The sequence below is a fragment of the Microplitis demolitor genome, chromosome 7, assembly GCF_026212275.2.
Source record: "Microplitis demolitor isolate Queensland-Clemson2020A chromosome 7, iyMicDemo2.1a, whole genome shotgun sequence".
Taxonomy (NCBI): domain Eukaryota; kingdom Metazoa; phylum Arthropoda; class Insecta; order Hymenoptera; family Braconidae; genus Microplitis; species Microplitis demolitor.
Genome location: NC_068551.1, coordinates 1,969,603 through 1,984,116, shown reverse-complemented (window position 1 = coordinate 1,984,116; position 14,514 = coordinate 1,969,603). Strand labels below are relative to the sequence as shown.

The 14,514-nt window shown below is 29.6% G+C and overlaps 3 protein-coding genes across 9 annotated transcripts; 2 read left to right on the top strand and 1 right to left on the bottom strand.

The window, feature by feature from the left end:
- Positions 1-210: 210 nt before the first annotated feature.
- Positions 211-4,491, bottom strand: LOC103571013 (multivesicular body subunit 12A). 5 transcript variants are annotated; one of them, XM_008548968.2, is made up of 8 exons: positions 3,701-4,491; positions 3,548-3,592; positions 2,143-2,283; positions 1,829-2,027; positions 1,614-1,743; positions 1,440-1,523; positions 987-1,362; positions 212-924 (listed from the first exon to the last, which is right to left on the bottom strand). In XM_008548968.2, exons 3-8 carry the CDS (start codon positions 2,272-2,274, stop codon positions 841-843), a joined length of 1,005 nt encoding a protein of 334 aa, XP_008547190.1. In that variant the 5' UTR covers positions 2,275-2,283; positions 3,548-3,592; positions 3,701-4,491; the 3' UTR covers positions 212-840. The 5 variants fall into 5 exon arrangements, with proteins under 5 accessions (XP_008547188.1, XP_008547190.1, XP_008547191.1 ...); XM_008548969.3 differs by lacking the exons at positions 3,548-3,592; positions 3,701-4,491 and adding exons at positions 2,387-3,232; positions 3,359-3,526; XM_008548966.3 differs by lacking the exons at positions 3,548-3,592; positions 3,701-4,491 and adding an exon at positions 3,359-3,527 and having other exon boundaries at positions 211-924.
- Positions 4,492-7,344: 2,853 nt separating this feature from the next.
- LOC103571012 (serine/arginine-rich splicing factor 4) lies at positions 7,345-11,900 on the top strand. Of its 3 annotated transcripts, none has more exons than XM_008548964.3 (8): positions 7,345-7,447; positions 7,518-8,251; positions 8,312-8,493; positions 9,254-9,503; positions 10,511-10,561; positions 10,655-10,949; positions 11,028-11,214; positions 11,373-11,900. In XM_008548964.3, exons 2-8 carry the CDS (start codon positions 7,653-7,655, stop codon positions 11,390-11,392), a joined length of 1,584 nt encoding a protein of 527 aa, XP_008547186.2. In that variant the 5' UTR covers positions 7,345-7,447; positions 7,518-7,652; the 3' UTR covers positions 11,393-11,900. The 3 variants fall into 3 exon arrangements, with proteins under 3 accessions (XP_008547186.2, XP_008547187.2, XP_008547185.2); XM_008548965.3 differs by having other exon boundaries at positions 7,350-7,517; positions 7,684-8,251; XM_008548963.3 differs by having other exon boundaries at positions 7,350-8,251.
- A 104-nt stretch (positions 11,901-12,004) lies between these two features.
- LOC103571011 (protein O-glucosyltransferase 2) lies at positions 12,005-14,255 on the top strand. The gene is made up of 7 exons (XM_008548961.2): positions 12,005-12,182; positions 12,255-12,466; positions 12,524-12,735; positions 12,809-13,053; positions 13,433-13,670; positions 13,751-14,050; positions 14,118-14,255. Exons 1-7 carry the CDS (start codon positions 12,019-12,021, stop codon positions 14,253-14,255), a joined length of 1,509 nt encoding a protein of 502 aa, XP_008547183.2. The 5' UTR covers positions 12,005-12,018.
- The last annotated feature ends 259 nt before the right edge of the window (positions 14,256-14,514 follow it).

Here is a 14,514-nt window from a genome sequence, read left to right as displayed (position 1 = left end):
TAATTTATAATGATACTGAAATTACCAGACATTTAAAAATTTTTGGATTTTTTAAACACGATAAATTATTCAAAAAATGCACTTACAGTTTTTTTAATTTTCTACATATGCTAATTTTTAGTTTGATTATTTTTCGAAAAAAAAATCCGAAAATTATTAATTGTCTGTTAACTTCATTATCATAATTTTCAATTTTTTTTTACAATTTTTTTTAATAAAGTCTCATATTTTTCAAACTGCAGTGATGTCTGTAATAAAAACGATAGTGCAATTATATAAAATAATAGTAGTAATAACTAATTAATTAATCAATAATTAAATATTTGTTTTAAGCAACTAGTACATATGATACAATTATAATATAAATGTCTAATAACTATATAAAAATACAACGAAAGTCTATAAAAATACAATACTAATTATATTAATTATCGGTATAAAAATCTTAAATGGAAGATATGACGAAATAGACACAACGTAGATTTAAAAAAGATCTTCAATAATGGAGGAAAACCATTGAGATAAAACCCATTACGTATATCCAGATGTCTGTGTTCTGTATTGTTTTTTTTTCTTGTTTTTGTTCGTTTGTTTGCTTGTTTGCTTGCTTGATAATAAGATTATTATTATTATTATTATTATTATTATTATTATTATAACATACAATTCACTCGTTCAGGCACTCTAGTACACATGGCTACGCTATATGTCGATACAAAACTCTCGGATATAGCAGCTGCATTAATTAACGGTAATATGGTACTCGGTACAATTCTCGTTTGGCACGATGACATTTTTAGAATATGATTATTATTATATTATATTATTTATTATTTATATTTAAGTTTCCTTTTCAGCGCGGAAGTCGTAGTAATACTCTTGGTCTAATTCTAAACGAGTCCGTGCTTTAATCACAGGAAGTGTCTGCAATAAAAAAATAAATTAATAATAAGCCCGTTAGTTAATTACTTAAATTACCAACTTACAAATACGGGGTCAGTGTCAACAGTCAGAAGAGGATTCAGTACAAAGGGAACTCCATCCAAGTCAGAGGACCCTGGCAGAGTGCCATAGAGTGGTACAGATGAACAGCTGGTATTATTACTAGTGTGGGAAGACGGGGGTTGAGGAGCTGGTCTTGTTGGTTTGTTGATCCTTGCTTGGGGGCTCAACACTTCGTAGTCACGGTCGTTCGTTTCATCAACTTCTTTTTTCGTAGCAGCGTTACCGGTTATTTGAATCTGAGGGTAAACGCTGCCACCATTTTGAGGCTTAGGTGAAAACTTTGGCTTTGGCGGCCGTTCTGGTGCTGCTCTGTGCGGTACTCCGTTTGATGGATTTGGTGATACGCTTTGTAAGATACTGATAAAAAAAAGTTTTGTTATTAAAAAAATTTCACTTGTGATTTAAAAATCACAGGAAAAATATTGAGGACTCACTTGATATTTTCATAAGATTGTGAGCTGGCATCGCCGTTTATTAACGCGCTAAGTTTGTAACAGATAATAACTCCATTGACCTCGCTAGGAAAAAAAAATTTTATAATCAACTATCAAGATAATCCAGTAATTTACGAAACTTCTTATCACTATCGGCAATAAATAAAATCTTACCCAGCATATGTGAAACCAGACGGAGCCTTTTTTATTCGGCTACACACGATAATGTCCGTCACAGCAACTGAACACAAGTCTTTATTCTGCAGTTTGTAGCACACCTGCTTTTTCCTCCAAGCTTTCTGGTCTATAACATTAAATTATACAGTGCCCTTAAATAATAAATATCCGATAACGTAAATCAATAACGTATTTATAGAGCAGCGGCATACCTGTGTCCAGAGTCTGAGGTATCATACTGAATCCATCTTTAGGAAACTCTCGTTCATTAATGACGTTTATTTCTTGCACAACGTAATTAGGAACTCCTTCTGTTTTAGAGTGACAAATATAACGACCTTTCTTTTTTATAAACAGTCCACTTTCTCGCCAAAGGTCAGCGTCGATATCTTGATCGTACGTCTTGGATATCTAGTAATTTTAAAAGTAATTAGATAACGATGTGATAATCGTTAAAACAAATATGTGGTAATAAAAATGAAAAATAGATAAAAATAAATTTATGATTAAAACATAATTTTCTTACCACAGTAAAATTAGGCGGACATTTGTCTATGTCCTCAACGACACCTATGGCAGTGATCGGTCTGTCGTCCGGTAAAAGTGATGGGTATCCGGACGTCAACCATTTCTTGGAACTCATTTTCAGCAGCGCCATTTTTCGGTCCTAAAAAATAAAAAAGTCAATTAGTCATCATTAGTAATCACAATTACGGTTGTTATCGTAATCAATAAGTAATCACTGCCGAACAATGTAAATATTTATTTACTCATTAATGTCTTGATAAGTTGACACAGAATTCCAAGTACTAATAACTACAGCAAAATATATACTACTGAAAGATCAATATTGATATTTGCTGAGCAACAATAACCTTTTTTTTTTTTATTAATAGTTACCAGCACAACTACTAGAGTAATTGTATTGTATCAGCAGTAACTGTGTGATCTAAATATGAGTTACAGTCTACCTTTGTGATACTAGACAATACAATATATATAAGACAATATATATATGAGACAATGTATTGATAGGAAAAATAAATTTTACCAAAATGAATTCAATGGACAAGAAATTATTACACAGAAAAAAAAAATTCTCGACTGAACGTAAATATTTTTAATTCAAAAAAATATCCCAACAATTGACTTCAATAAGCTGTAGATCATCAACATTTTAATTCAAAAATTAATGAAACATTTGACCTCGTGTACATAAAAAATTTCATTTAAATTTTCGAGTCTCTCCCTCAAATAAAATTACATATAAACTATGTAAAGTATCAGCTTTAATTTTACATCAAATTTATGTTATTTTTTATACTGTACATCATCCAGATGTCAAAAGTTGCATTTAAATTTCTTAGGAAACTGATTTCCTGGGATATTTTTTAAAACCTCAATTTTATCATCTAAAATAAAAATCTCTGTCCGACAAACTCTTGACTCAGAAAAATCTTGACCTGGTTTCCGAAAAAATATTTTTCTGTGTAAAATAAATAACCCGCTGATCAACGACGTGGCTGAATTATTTGTTTATACTGAACTCATGCAGAACCGCTAAATGCTTCAAGGTTATTTAAAACTGTTACTTTTGACGTTAATTTTTAAAACGACTGAAAAAAAAAAGATCCATATATTTATAAGTGCAGTTATATTAAGTGTGATAACGTAAATGTAGTAAGGCTCCGACAGCAACTCATGTTACACGAGAATGGAATCTGGAGATCAATGAACCTTACCGTTGACTCGTCTGTTTTCTTGGTGAAACACTTGCCAAACATTGTATATTTACTTATATTATTATAGATTTAAAACCCGAAGTAGATTTATTATTTCGTCCATGGGTCAGTGGTCAAACAAAAAAATTTTAATAGCCGCCGTATCAACGGTCAAACTGCCAGTGATACAAGAATATTAAATAAACTTACTGACGGATTGCAAACGCTCGCATTACAACTACATGTAGTATTAATCTATAAATAAATTAAAGTAAAATTTAACTCGGGTTATTTGCGTGCGTGTAAATATATGTGTATGTATGTAAGGTTTATTTACTTAACGTAGGTATGGAAACGACTTACCTATTTCAGGGACACGAAATTTAAAAATCCCTCATGTCCAATAATCAAATCCAAGATGATACCAAATTTAAAACTTTAACTAAACTGCAGCCACTTATTGGAGTATGGAGTTGGACTCAGTAAATTAACGCTGATGTAGAGGAGACGGACTACCGAGTACTGAATACTTAAACTGTTAAATAGTTAATGCTGGTGGTTACTTTTTTAAAAGACAAGAGAGCTCTGTGAGAGACAGCAAAGAGTGGGTAGAAGCAGTCATACAATAATTTTTTTGTTTTATTTAATGACTCAAATAAATTCTCAGCGGATGTATGAATGACACTAATCCAATTTAGCACTAATACTAATAAATGCACGCTCCTGATGGAGTTTGTTGACGTCAAAGTTGAAGTTTGTGGTGACTGGAGTCTATGACTACTGATGATGATGATGATGATTGCGGCCAGTCCCGTGTTATGGAAAATTTAAATCTGTGAGTCTCGATAGGTCCCAGTTGACAGATGACATCACTCGAGAGTTGGCTGACTATTGTCTTTTATTGAGTTTGGGATCTAATCGAGATTGCTGGGTCTTGGCAGACCAACAGACACCGAAAGACTAATGCGAACTGATGGATGTGTATGTGGTATTGCTGACTAGGGTAGTTGTGTTCGATAAGTTAACCTCTGTTTATTCATACCCCCTCTTTAAATATGTGTACTGTTGTAGGTATGTATTGTGTTACTTGCGCACGTTGAATTTAAGCTGTATGAAAGGAATTAAATTGCTATTGCTCCATTGCTTGGTGGCTTGGGAGCAGCTGGGAGTGTTTTTTTATCGCGAGTTCAGCGCCATCTAAAAAAAAATTTTGTGGTGTGAGAATGTTTTTTTATCAATGAAAGGTCATGTAGAGTTCAGAGTTTTTGGTTTTGTAATTTAGGGGAAGGAAGTGTAGTTTTGAGGAAGACATTTTGTAGCAGGATGTGGGAGACGTAGCATCAAGTACTCAGACCATGGGTCAAAGACGATATGGATATTTTTATGTTGATTATTGTTAAGATTTTATGGATATATTATTTTTACGTCTAGATGACGGTGGGTATGATTGGTCTGTAGGTTTAATTTGATGAGATATTTATTTTGTGATTGCTTTTAGTTTTCAGGATGCTAGATGAGATTTATTACATGGAGATGCTGGATATATTGCATTGGTTATTATGAAAAAGTCGAAAGTTGAGTATTGCTGATAATTTCATTTTTTTACATTGATATTGCTTATGATTATGTATTTTTTATATTAAGTATTGCTAGAGACATATATTAACATTAAATATTACTAATGGATATATATTACAAACGTTAAATATTGCTAATGGTTATATATTTTAAATATTAAGTATCGCTATTGGATATATATTAAATATTGAATATTACTTTGATGGATATACTGCACATGTTGAGTATTGCTAATGGTTATATATTTTTGATATTAAGTATTACTAGAGATATATATATTAAACATTAAATATTGCTAATGGTTATATATTTTAAATATTAAGTATTGCTATTGGATATATAGTAAATATTGAATATTACTTTGTTGGATATATTGCACATATTGAGTATTGCTAAGGGTTATATATTTTTGATATTAAGTATTACTAGAGATATATATATTAAACATTAAATATTGCTTATGGTTATATATTTTAAATATAAAATATTGCTATTGGATATATATTAAATATTGAATATTACTTTGATGGATATATTGCACATATTGAGTATTGTTAATGGTTATATATTTTTGATATTAAGTATTACTAGAGATATATATATTAAACATTAAATATTGCTAATGGTTATATATTTTAAATATTAAGTATTGCTATTGGATATATATTAAATATCGAATATTACTTTGATGGATATATTGCACATATTGAGTATTGCTAATGGTTATATATTTTTGATATTAAGTATTACTAGAGATATATATATTAAACATTAAATATTGCTAATGGTTATATATTTTAAATATCAAGTATTGCTATTGGATATATATTAAATATTGAATATTACTTTGTTGGATATATTGCACATATTGAGTATTGCTAAGGGTTATATATTTTTGATATTAAGTATTACTAGAGATATATATATTAAACATTAAATATTGCTTATGGATATATATTTTAAATATTAAGTATTGCTAATAGATATATATATATATTAAATATCGAATATTACTTTGATGGATATATTGCACATATTGAGTATTGCTAAGGGTTATATATTTTTGATATTAAGTATTACTAGAGATATATATATTAAACATTAAATATTGCTTATGGATATATATTTTAAATATTAAGTATTGCTATTAGATATATATATATATATATATATATATATATATATATATATATATATTAAATATTGAATATTACTTTGATGGATATATTGCACATATTGAGTATTGCTAATGGTTATATATTTTTAATATTAAGTATTACTAGAGATATATATATTAAACATTAAATATTGCTTATGGTTATATATTTTAAATATAAAATATTGCTATTGGATACATATTACAAATTGAGTATTGCTGATGGATATATATTTTTAATATTAAATATTACTTTAATGGATATATTGCTAATATTGAGAATTGCTAGTGGTTATATATTTGATATTAAGTATTAGAGATATATATTAAACATTAAATATTGCTGATGGATATATATTTCAAACATTAAGTATTGTTAATGTTTATACATTTTTAATATTAAATATTACGAGAGATATATATTGAACATTGAATATTACATTGATGGATATATAACAAATATTAAGTATTACCAGATATATATATTAAACATTAAATATTGCTTATGGTTATATATTTTAAATATTAAGTATTGCTATTGGATATATATTACAAATTAAATATTACTTTGATGGATATATTACAAATATTGAGTATTGCAAAGTAGATATATATTTAAAAAATTAAGAATTGCTAATTGATATAATTATTACCAAGTATTGCTAATTAACAAGAAGGTTTATTGACACAGTATTGCTAATGGATGTATATCAAACACTAATTATTGCTCTTATGGATGTATTTTTTAAACTACTACAATATGGATATATATTACCAAGTATTGCTAATGAATAGATACCGTTCACAAAATTTAAATTTATACAAGCCTATTAATATAAATTTTATATTTTTCAGAATATTAAAACCAATGGGTATTTAATCATTTATCAGTTCACCAAAACTATGAATCTTTAATGTATTTTATAAATCTCTGTAAACTATAAATAAAACTTGAAATGTCCATTAAAAATACTAATTATTTTTACAACAAAATCCTTTTCCTTTTATTTATTTCCTGTAATTTAATTTGAGAAGGATCAAAGTATCATGATCTTGAACTACAATTTGTACCTTTAAATTATATAGTCCAACAAATTTTCTTTAATCTTATAATTTGTAATTTAAAGTACCTGGAAATATATTTAAATCCCTTTAATGTCTGCTAATTTAAATATAATTTTTTCCCGCCATAACATTAAAATAAATTCTAGGTATTTATTACCTGAATTTATTGAAGCCTTCAAAGTCAAGGTATTTGAAATTATCAAATTATATAGAATCACAAACAAGTAGCGCCATCAGCAAGTTGTCAGTTTACATTTTATACTCGTAGTGCAGCGGGTTGCTCAATTTCAACCAAAAATAACAAACAAATTGTATTATTTATTTTTTAAACTTATAACATCTATGATTTAATACCGTACTAATTAACTAGCTAATTTTCAGGTACATCCAAAGCTCATTCGCTTATCAAAACACTCATCAAACACTTGCATCAGCACCATAACCTAAAACATCCCTACACGTTCCTCAGTACCAGTTTGTTTTGCACAAAATATTTAACTGTTGAATTGTAGTCCGATGATAGTTAGTATGGCTGCTATGTGTTTAGATATGAGACGAGCAAATGATCTCAGGTCACGCTATAAGACTTATCATCATTATTCTGGATCCGGTACTGGTACTGATATCGGTCCTGGACCTCGACTTTGTTCCCGTTCTCAATCTCCCGCTGAATCAATTGAAGATGAAAAACAACGCAGAAGACGTGAGTGGATGATTGAGCAGGAAAAGAAACGTGAGCATGAACATCGTAAGCAGAAGATGATTCAACAATATGAGGAACGACGCGCTCGTGAACTCGCACTAAAGGAACACGCACGGGCATCTAATCGAAGTCGTATATCTAGAAGTCGTAGTAGAAGTCGCGATCGTAGACGTAGTCGTAGTCGCAGTTCTAGTAGAAGTCGCGACCGGAGACGTGGCCGTAGTCGTAGTCGTAGTTCTAATAGATGTCGAAGACGCAGCCGTAGCAGAAGTTATGATAAATATACTAAAAATCGAGACAAAAGGAGTCGGGATACCAGCAGAAGTCGTAGTCGAAGCAGGTCTTCCTCCGGCTCACGCAAACATGAAAGACTTCGTCGTAATGTGTCCAGAAGTTTCATTATGTCTAAAAGGTAAAATTTACTTTCTTCTACAATTATTATCATTATTGTAATTATTTTTTAATTGTCTAGATTGTTCCCATCATCAAGTGCGCCAGTATTCAAAGGACCTGAAACTGCGCGTATCCCGGTAGAGGAACTCAAAAAAATTCAAATTGACATCCACCGAAATATAGCCACTACCGCAGCAGCATCTGGAGAAATCGAAAGAGACATTGTGAACCCTGATGACATCGCCGTGGCTCGTAAACACGGTAATTATATTTTACTTAGTTTACATATGTTATTTCTCCCAGCAGATGATGTATAATAGAGGTAAATTTGAAATTGCGCACAAACTGGCTGTCATCACTGAAGATTTTCAAATGAAACTCTTTAAAAAACTTTTCATCAACTGGAAGATTATCAGCATTGAAGATTTTAGTAAAAAACATTTTGTCTTATTTGTTAATAATTTTAAATAATTGAATTATTTTTTGCCTGATATAGGGTACAAGTTATCCGAGATCCGAACTACTAGATTTCTACGGAAAATCGGAGTTTGATCATTCGGAATAACCACCAACTTTGTAAGCGATATTTATTATTACTTGTCGATTAATTGCTTCGCTGTGTTTTTAGTTCACATTTCATACTTTTAGTTTATTTTTGCACCATCTTTTTTTTTTTTTTAGTATTCCATTAATTTCATTTCCTCATTTTTTATCTTTTTGTACTGAACCATCAATGCATGATTGGTGTTTGCAGTTTTAAAAATAATAAAACTAGAATTTTTTTATTAATAAATAAAACTCATCAATGAAGACATCAACTGGAAGATCAACACTGAAGATTTAATTAAATATCCATGCCGCAAAATTACATTAATAATTAATTCTGATTACCATCAGCACTAAAATTAAAATCTATTTAATTTTAAAAATAAAAATTCGTTCACTTGCCATTAGAATTTGCTTACTAATTTAAAAAAAATAATTTTGCGCACATCAATGAAGCTAGCATGTCTTCCAACAGGTGAAGGAATAATCCCAATATTTGATCGCCCAGAACTTAAGAGCACTGGAGTCTCAACACCTGAAGCTAAAGAACTTCGCACGATAATATCCGTGCATGTTGATAAAAATCGCTCATCCCGAAGACGTTTATCTTCATCTTCATCAACATCAAGTCACCGTCGTCGGTCTTCAAGCTCCCGCCGATCTTCAAGTTCCCGCCATTCAAGTTCTAGGCGCCATCGGTCTAAAAGTCCACGTCGGGAGTCTAGGTTCGTTATCATTTTAAACAAAAATTCATTTTACACCTATTGGTTACTCAGATATGGATATATTTTTTGGATATCATATTACTATATGAAATCCGGATTCGTGACAACTTGTCGAGTATCTGATGATCCAGTATGCGAATAAATAAATTATAATTGCTTATGAATTTGCTAATTGTGATCTCGATGCTCCGAGTGGTCACTTGTAGTCACGGGTTTCATGAAAATTAGTATTGCTTGTAAGTATCGTCAGGCTGCTTTTAAGCACTTGGCTTATTAATTTGTCATTGTAATTTAGTTACTAATTATTCAAATTCATTTGTTTAGTTCTTTAATTAATTAATTAATTAATTAATTTTATGAGAGTATTAAAGTTTTATTTGTTCTAGCACTTCACTTTATCATCTCCAGCAATCAAAGGACATCAAATATCGCGGCTTTAATTTATTGAATATCATTTGCTTGATATTTTTTTCCAGCAAATCATCATGTAGATCACAGAGCACAGAAGCGCATCAACAATTTTCATCATCAACATCAGCAGGACACGACAAACCACCGATACATTTATACATTTCATACATTACTAATGTTTTGAAAGCTTTTTAGTATTTTTTCATTTAATTTTTCATAAATATACGGTTTGTATTTAATTTTTTTGTGTAATGGTTTGTGTGCATCGTACTCAGGTAAATTGAACAGTTTTTTTATTAATTTGTTATTAATATTTCTAATATAATTAATTAATATATTTAGTGATAAAAATTATGGAAAAGATTTAAAATAAATAAATCAATAGTTTTTCAGAATTAATTTTAATATTTTATTTATAGAATATTATAATTAATAAAGACGAGCTATTGAGTTATTTATTTTATGTCTTATATATGGATGACAAATTGAAAAACAATTTTCAATTAAATATATATTACATTGGTATTCATTAAGAAATATCGTAGCTACGCTACTTGATAAAAAAGAATTTTTTTTTACTTGAAATTTTTATTTAGGTACAAAAGCTCGAGACATGATAAAGATTCTCATCAGCATTCTAAATATAGGTAATTTTTTTAAATATAATAACATATTTTTAGTGTGGAGGAGAATTTGTCATCAATAATTAATAATCAATGATTTGTAATTTAATTCCTTAGGGAACGAAGTCGAGATCGTAAAGATGACGGGCGTAAAAGTAAAGAACATCACCGTCGATCAGGTGAAAGCAGCTCACGTGACCATAGACGTCGTAGATCAGCATCTAGGGATCATGGTCATAGTAGTCGATACTCAACATCCAGAGATCGTAACAGTCGACGCTATTCGACGTCTAGGGACCGTGATAATCATCACAGTTCTAGTAGGAAACACCATAGTCGTGATAGGCATGATTCCCATAGCTCGAGGAGACCTCATTACCTTGAGCCGATACAAATTCCTTATTACTTTAGCGTAAGTTCTATTAATTAATTGTTTTATTGATGAATATCACGAATCAATTTAATTTAATTTATTTTGTTTTTTTTTTAGGAGTACATGAGGCCAATAGTAATTGATCCAATGATGGCAATGCGAGCTCCGATGCCACTCGTCCGTGGAAGGATGCCACCAATGATTGGTGCTCCAATCCGACCTAGTTTTCCAAACTTTCCGCGATTCATGCCTCCAGAAATGATAAGACCACACGGCCCATCACCTCATGGTCCACCACATTCACGTATGTCCCATATAAATTATATATATTTTAATATCCCAAGAAAAAATATTAGAAAAAAAAAATCAACCAATATCCGATTAAATTAAAATTAAAATTTCCTACTCATACTTTTTCTCAACAAAATATCTAATGAATAAAATAAATTTTATTTGTTTCAGGACCTGGACGGATTCTTTGACTGATTTATTCATAAGAGACTTATTAAATTAAATTGTTAGCTAATTATCTAAATTATGCCTTGAAACTCAGTAATGGTTTTAAAAGCATGTCTAAATTTTATGAATATTTGTAAGCTATTATAAGACTTTTGTACTACGAAATGTGATTTTTAAAATTTTATCATTGAGGGCCAGTTTTTTAAACCAGGTTTATGTTTTCCAGGTTTAAATTAATATTGCTAGTATATCTATATATTAATAGTATATAAATATACCAGCAATAATAATTTGAATCTAGATTAAAAATAAACTCGATTTTAAAAACTGGCCCTTAATATTAATTAATATAAGTAATTAAGAATTTAAAACACCAATTTTTTTTCAAATGTCCTCATATATATATGACATGGATATATAACAAGCATGTAAACAAAATTATAATTCAGTTCTAAAAGTGCCGCAAGGCGACAAGCATCAAATGTAAATAAAACTATTTGTAATTAAAATAAATTCATTACTTATAAATAATTTTTTTTTATCTCAATTTTCACCCAAAAATATTTTTAAAAAATTTAAAAACAAAGTTAATAATTGTAGATTTAAATTTTAAATAAATAATTGATACCGACGAGATATAGGTTATAAAATGTATAAACAAATATTTTTGACAATAATTAGCTGTATCAGTGTATTATCAGTTGATGTTGATCCTTCAAAGACAGTATTATGGGGCCCAGGATTAAATCCTGGGAAAATAACAATGCGTGCCCGGTATTTTTTCTTACAATTAATTGATTCCAGTGGCGAAAAGTCAGTATTTAAATAAATTTATCTCATTTTTAATTAATTTTATTTAAATAAAATTTGAAATTTAAATTTTAGCTGGACGAAATCTCCAGGAGATTCAATTGTCCAGGTAAAAGTTACTGGTCAGACTAAAAATAATCATGGATGTAGAATTTGGAGCCAAGTACTAGACTGTAATGACGGGAGTTTTATAATTAGATATAGAATTTTTGAAACTTGTTACAATTTAAATATTAAAGTTGTTGTTAAAAATGAAATTTTGTCTGCGGGTTCGCTAACTGAGAAAGGTAATTAATTTAATTAGTTGATATTATTGAATATTTGAATAATTAATTATGTATCAGGTCCAGTTTATCCAGAGGAATGTCATTGTCCTGACCAATCAGTTGATGGCTGGTTAAAAAATAATGAATGCGCTGAAGAATATCCTCAAGTTACTGAAGACCTGAAAATATTCCCATCAATTAATTTTGATGAGTTGAGAAATGATTTAATTAAAGAATATCATAAGCCGCACAGCCATAGCTTCTGTCATTATGTAATTAAAAACAATAGGGTATGGAGATAAATTGTATTGAGAGTTTTAATTATTTTTAATTGAAATGCATAAGCAATTTTAAGCGGCATAGATTTACAGGAAATGCTACGGGCAACATGTGGGATTCAAAATGTTTTCGGATTCGATTTTACTGTCGCTTTCAAATAAAGTGAGACTGCCAGATGTTGAATTTTTTATGAACCTGGGGGACTGGCCGTTGATTTCGAAAATTAAAAAGGCGTATCCGATGTTTTCTTGGTGTGGATCTGAGGAAACGAATGATATTGTTCTGCCGACTTATGATATTTCTGAATCTTCGATAGAAAATATGGGAAGGTAGAGTATTTAAATAAAATATGAGAATGTCAAGTACTCGGAGAAAAATGGACGAATTATCTACGAATTCTTTTATGCTGTCGATCAAACTTGAAACAGGAAGTTGAGTTGCCGAAAAATTATAATACTAAGCTACAAAAAAATTCACTCTGAGGTGATTAAATAAATAGTCATCTGCTCCATATCAATTTCGAATTCACTGTGAATGTAATCCGCATTCGCTCTGAACATTTTTTACAGTGTAATAATTTTTGATGACTCAATTTCCTGTTTCAAGTTTGATTGATAGCATAGTAAAAGTTCGCACATTTTTTATGTCCATTTTTTTCTGTGTACTGAAGAAGTGATAAGTAGAAAATTTAGTTGGTTTTATTTTTAGAGTCATGTTGGATATGCTATCAGTTCAAGGAAAGATTAAAACTCCTTGGGATCAAAAAATAGAAAAAGTTTTTTGGCGTGGTCGTGATTCTAGAAGAGAACGTTTAGATTTAATTGATATTGCGAAAAAAAATCCAGAACTTTTCAATGTTTCGATAACGAATTTCTTTTTTTTTAAAGATGAAATTGATAAATATGGACCTGGTGAAAAACATATTTCGTTTTTTGATTTTTTTAACGTGAGTCAAAAATTATTTTGTGTATTTTATTTTAATTATGTTTTATTTTTTATTTTTCTGATGATATTTAAAATTTTCAGTATAAATATCAATTAAATATCGATGGAACTGTCGCAGCGTATCGATTTCCGTATCTCCTGGCTGGAGACTCGTTGGTTTTTAAACAGGAGTCGAAGTATTATGAATATTTTTATCATCATGCGATTCCTAATGAACATTACGTTCCAGTGAAACATGATTTGTCTGATCTGGTAGAAAAAATTAAGTGGGCTAAGGAAAATGATGATGAGGCGTTGAAAATTGCGATAGCTGGGAGGAGTTTGATGAGAGAGGTCGCGTTACCGCGTGATGTATTTTGTTACCATGTTTATTTATTGAAGGTATTGTAAAATGTTTTTTAATTTGTTTGTAATTATTTACAGATTTTTGAAATGAATTTTGTTTTAGGAATGGAGTAAAAGAATACAGAATAAAATTAAAGTGTTGGAAGGAATGGAAGAAGTGCCTAGACCTTCATATGACTGTGAGTGTGTTAATGATTTGGAGAAGAGACAAATTCAGTCTGAAATTAAAAATGAATTATGATAAGGAATTTGTGTTTCTATATGGAAATAAACTAATGAGTTGTTTATTTTTTTTATTTATTTGTAATATTTGAATTTTCTATGGGAGTTTTTTTGCAAGTGGTCAGTAGATGGCGCGTGGTTCTAAGAATTTCTCCTAAGTAAAAATGATAATGGAAGTTTTATATTCCAAAATTAGTTAAGTAATTTATCAAACAATTGATACATATGTTTGGATATACATACCCAATAACTGAATTTTTGAAGGCGGATCAAAGACC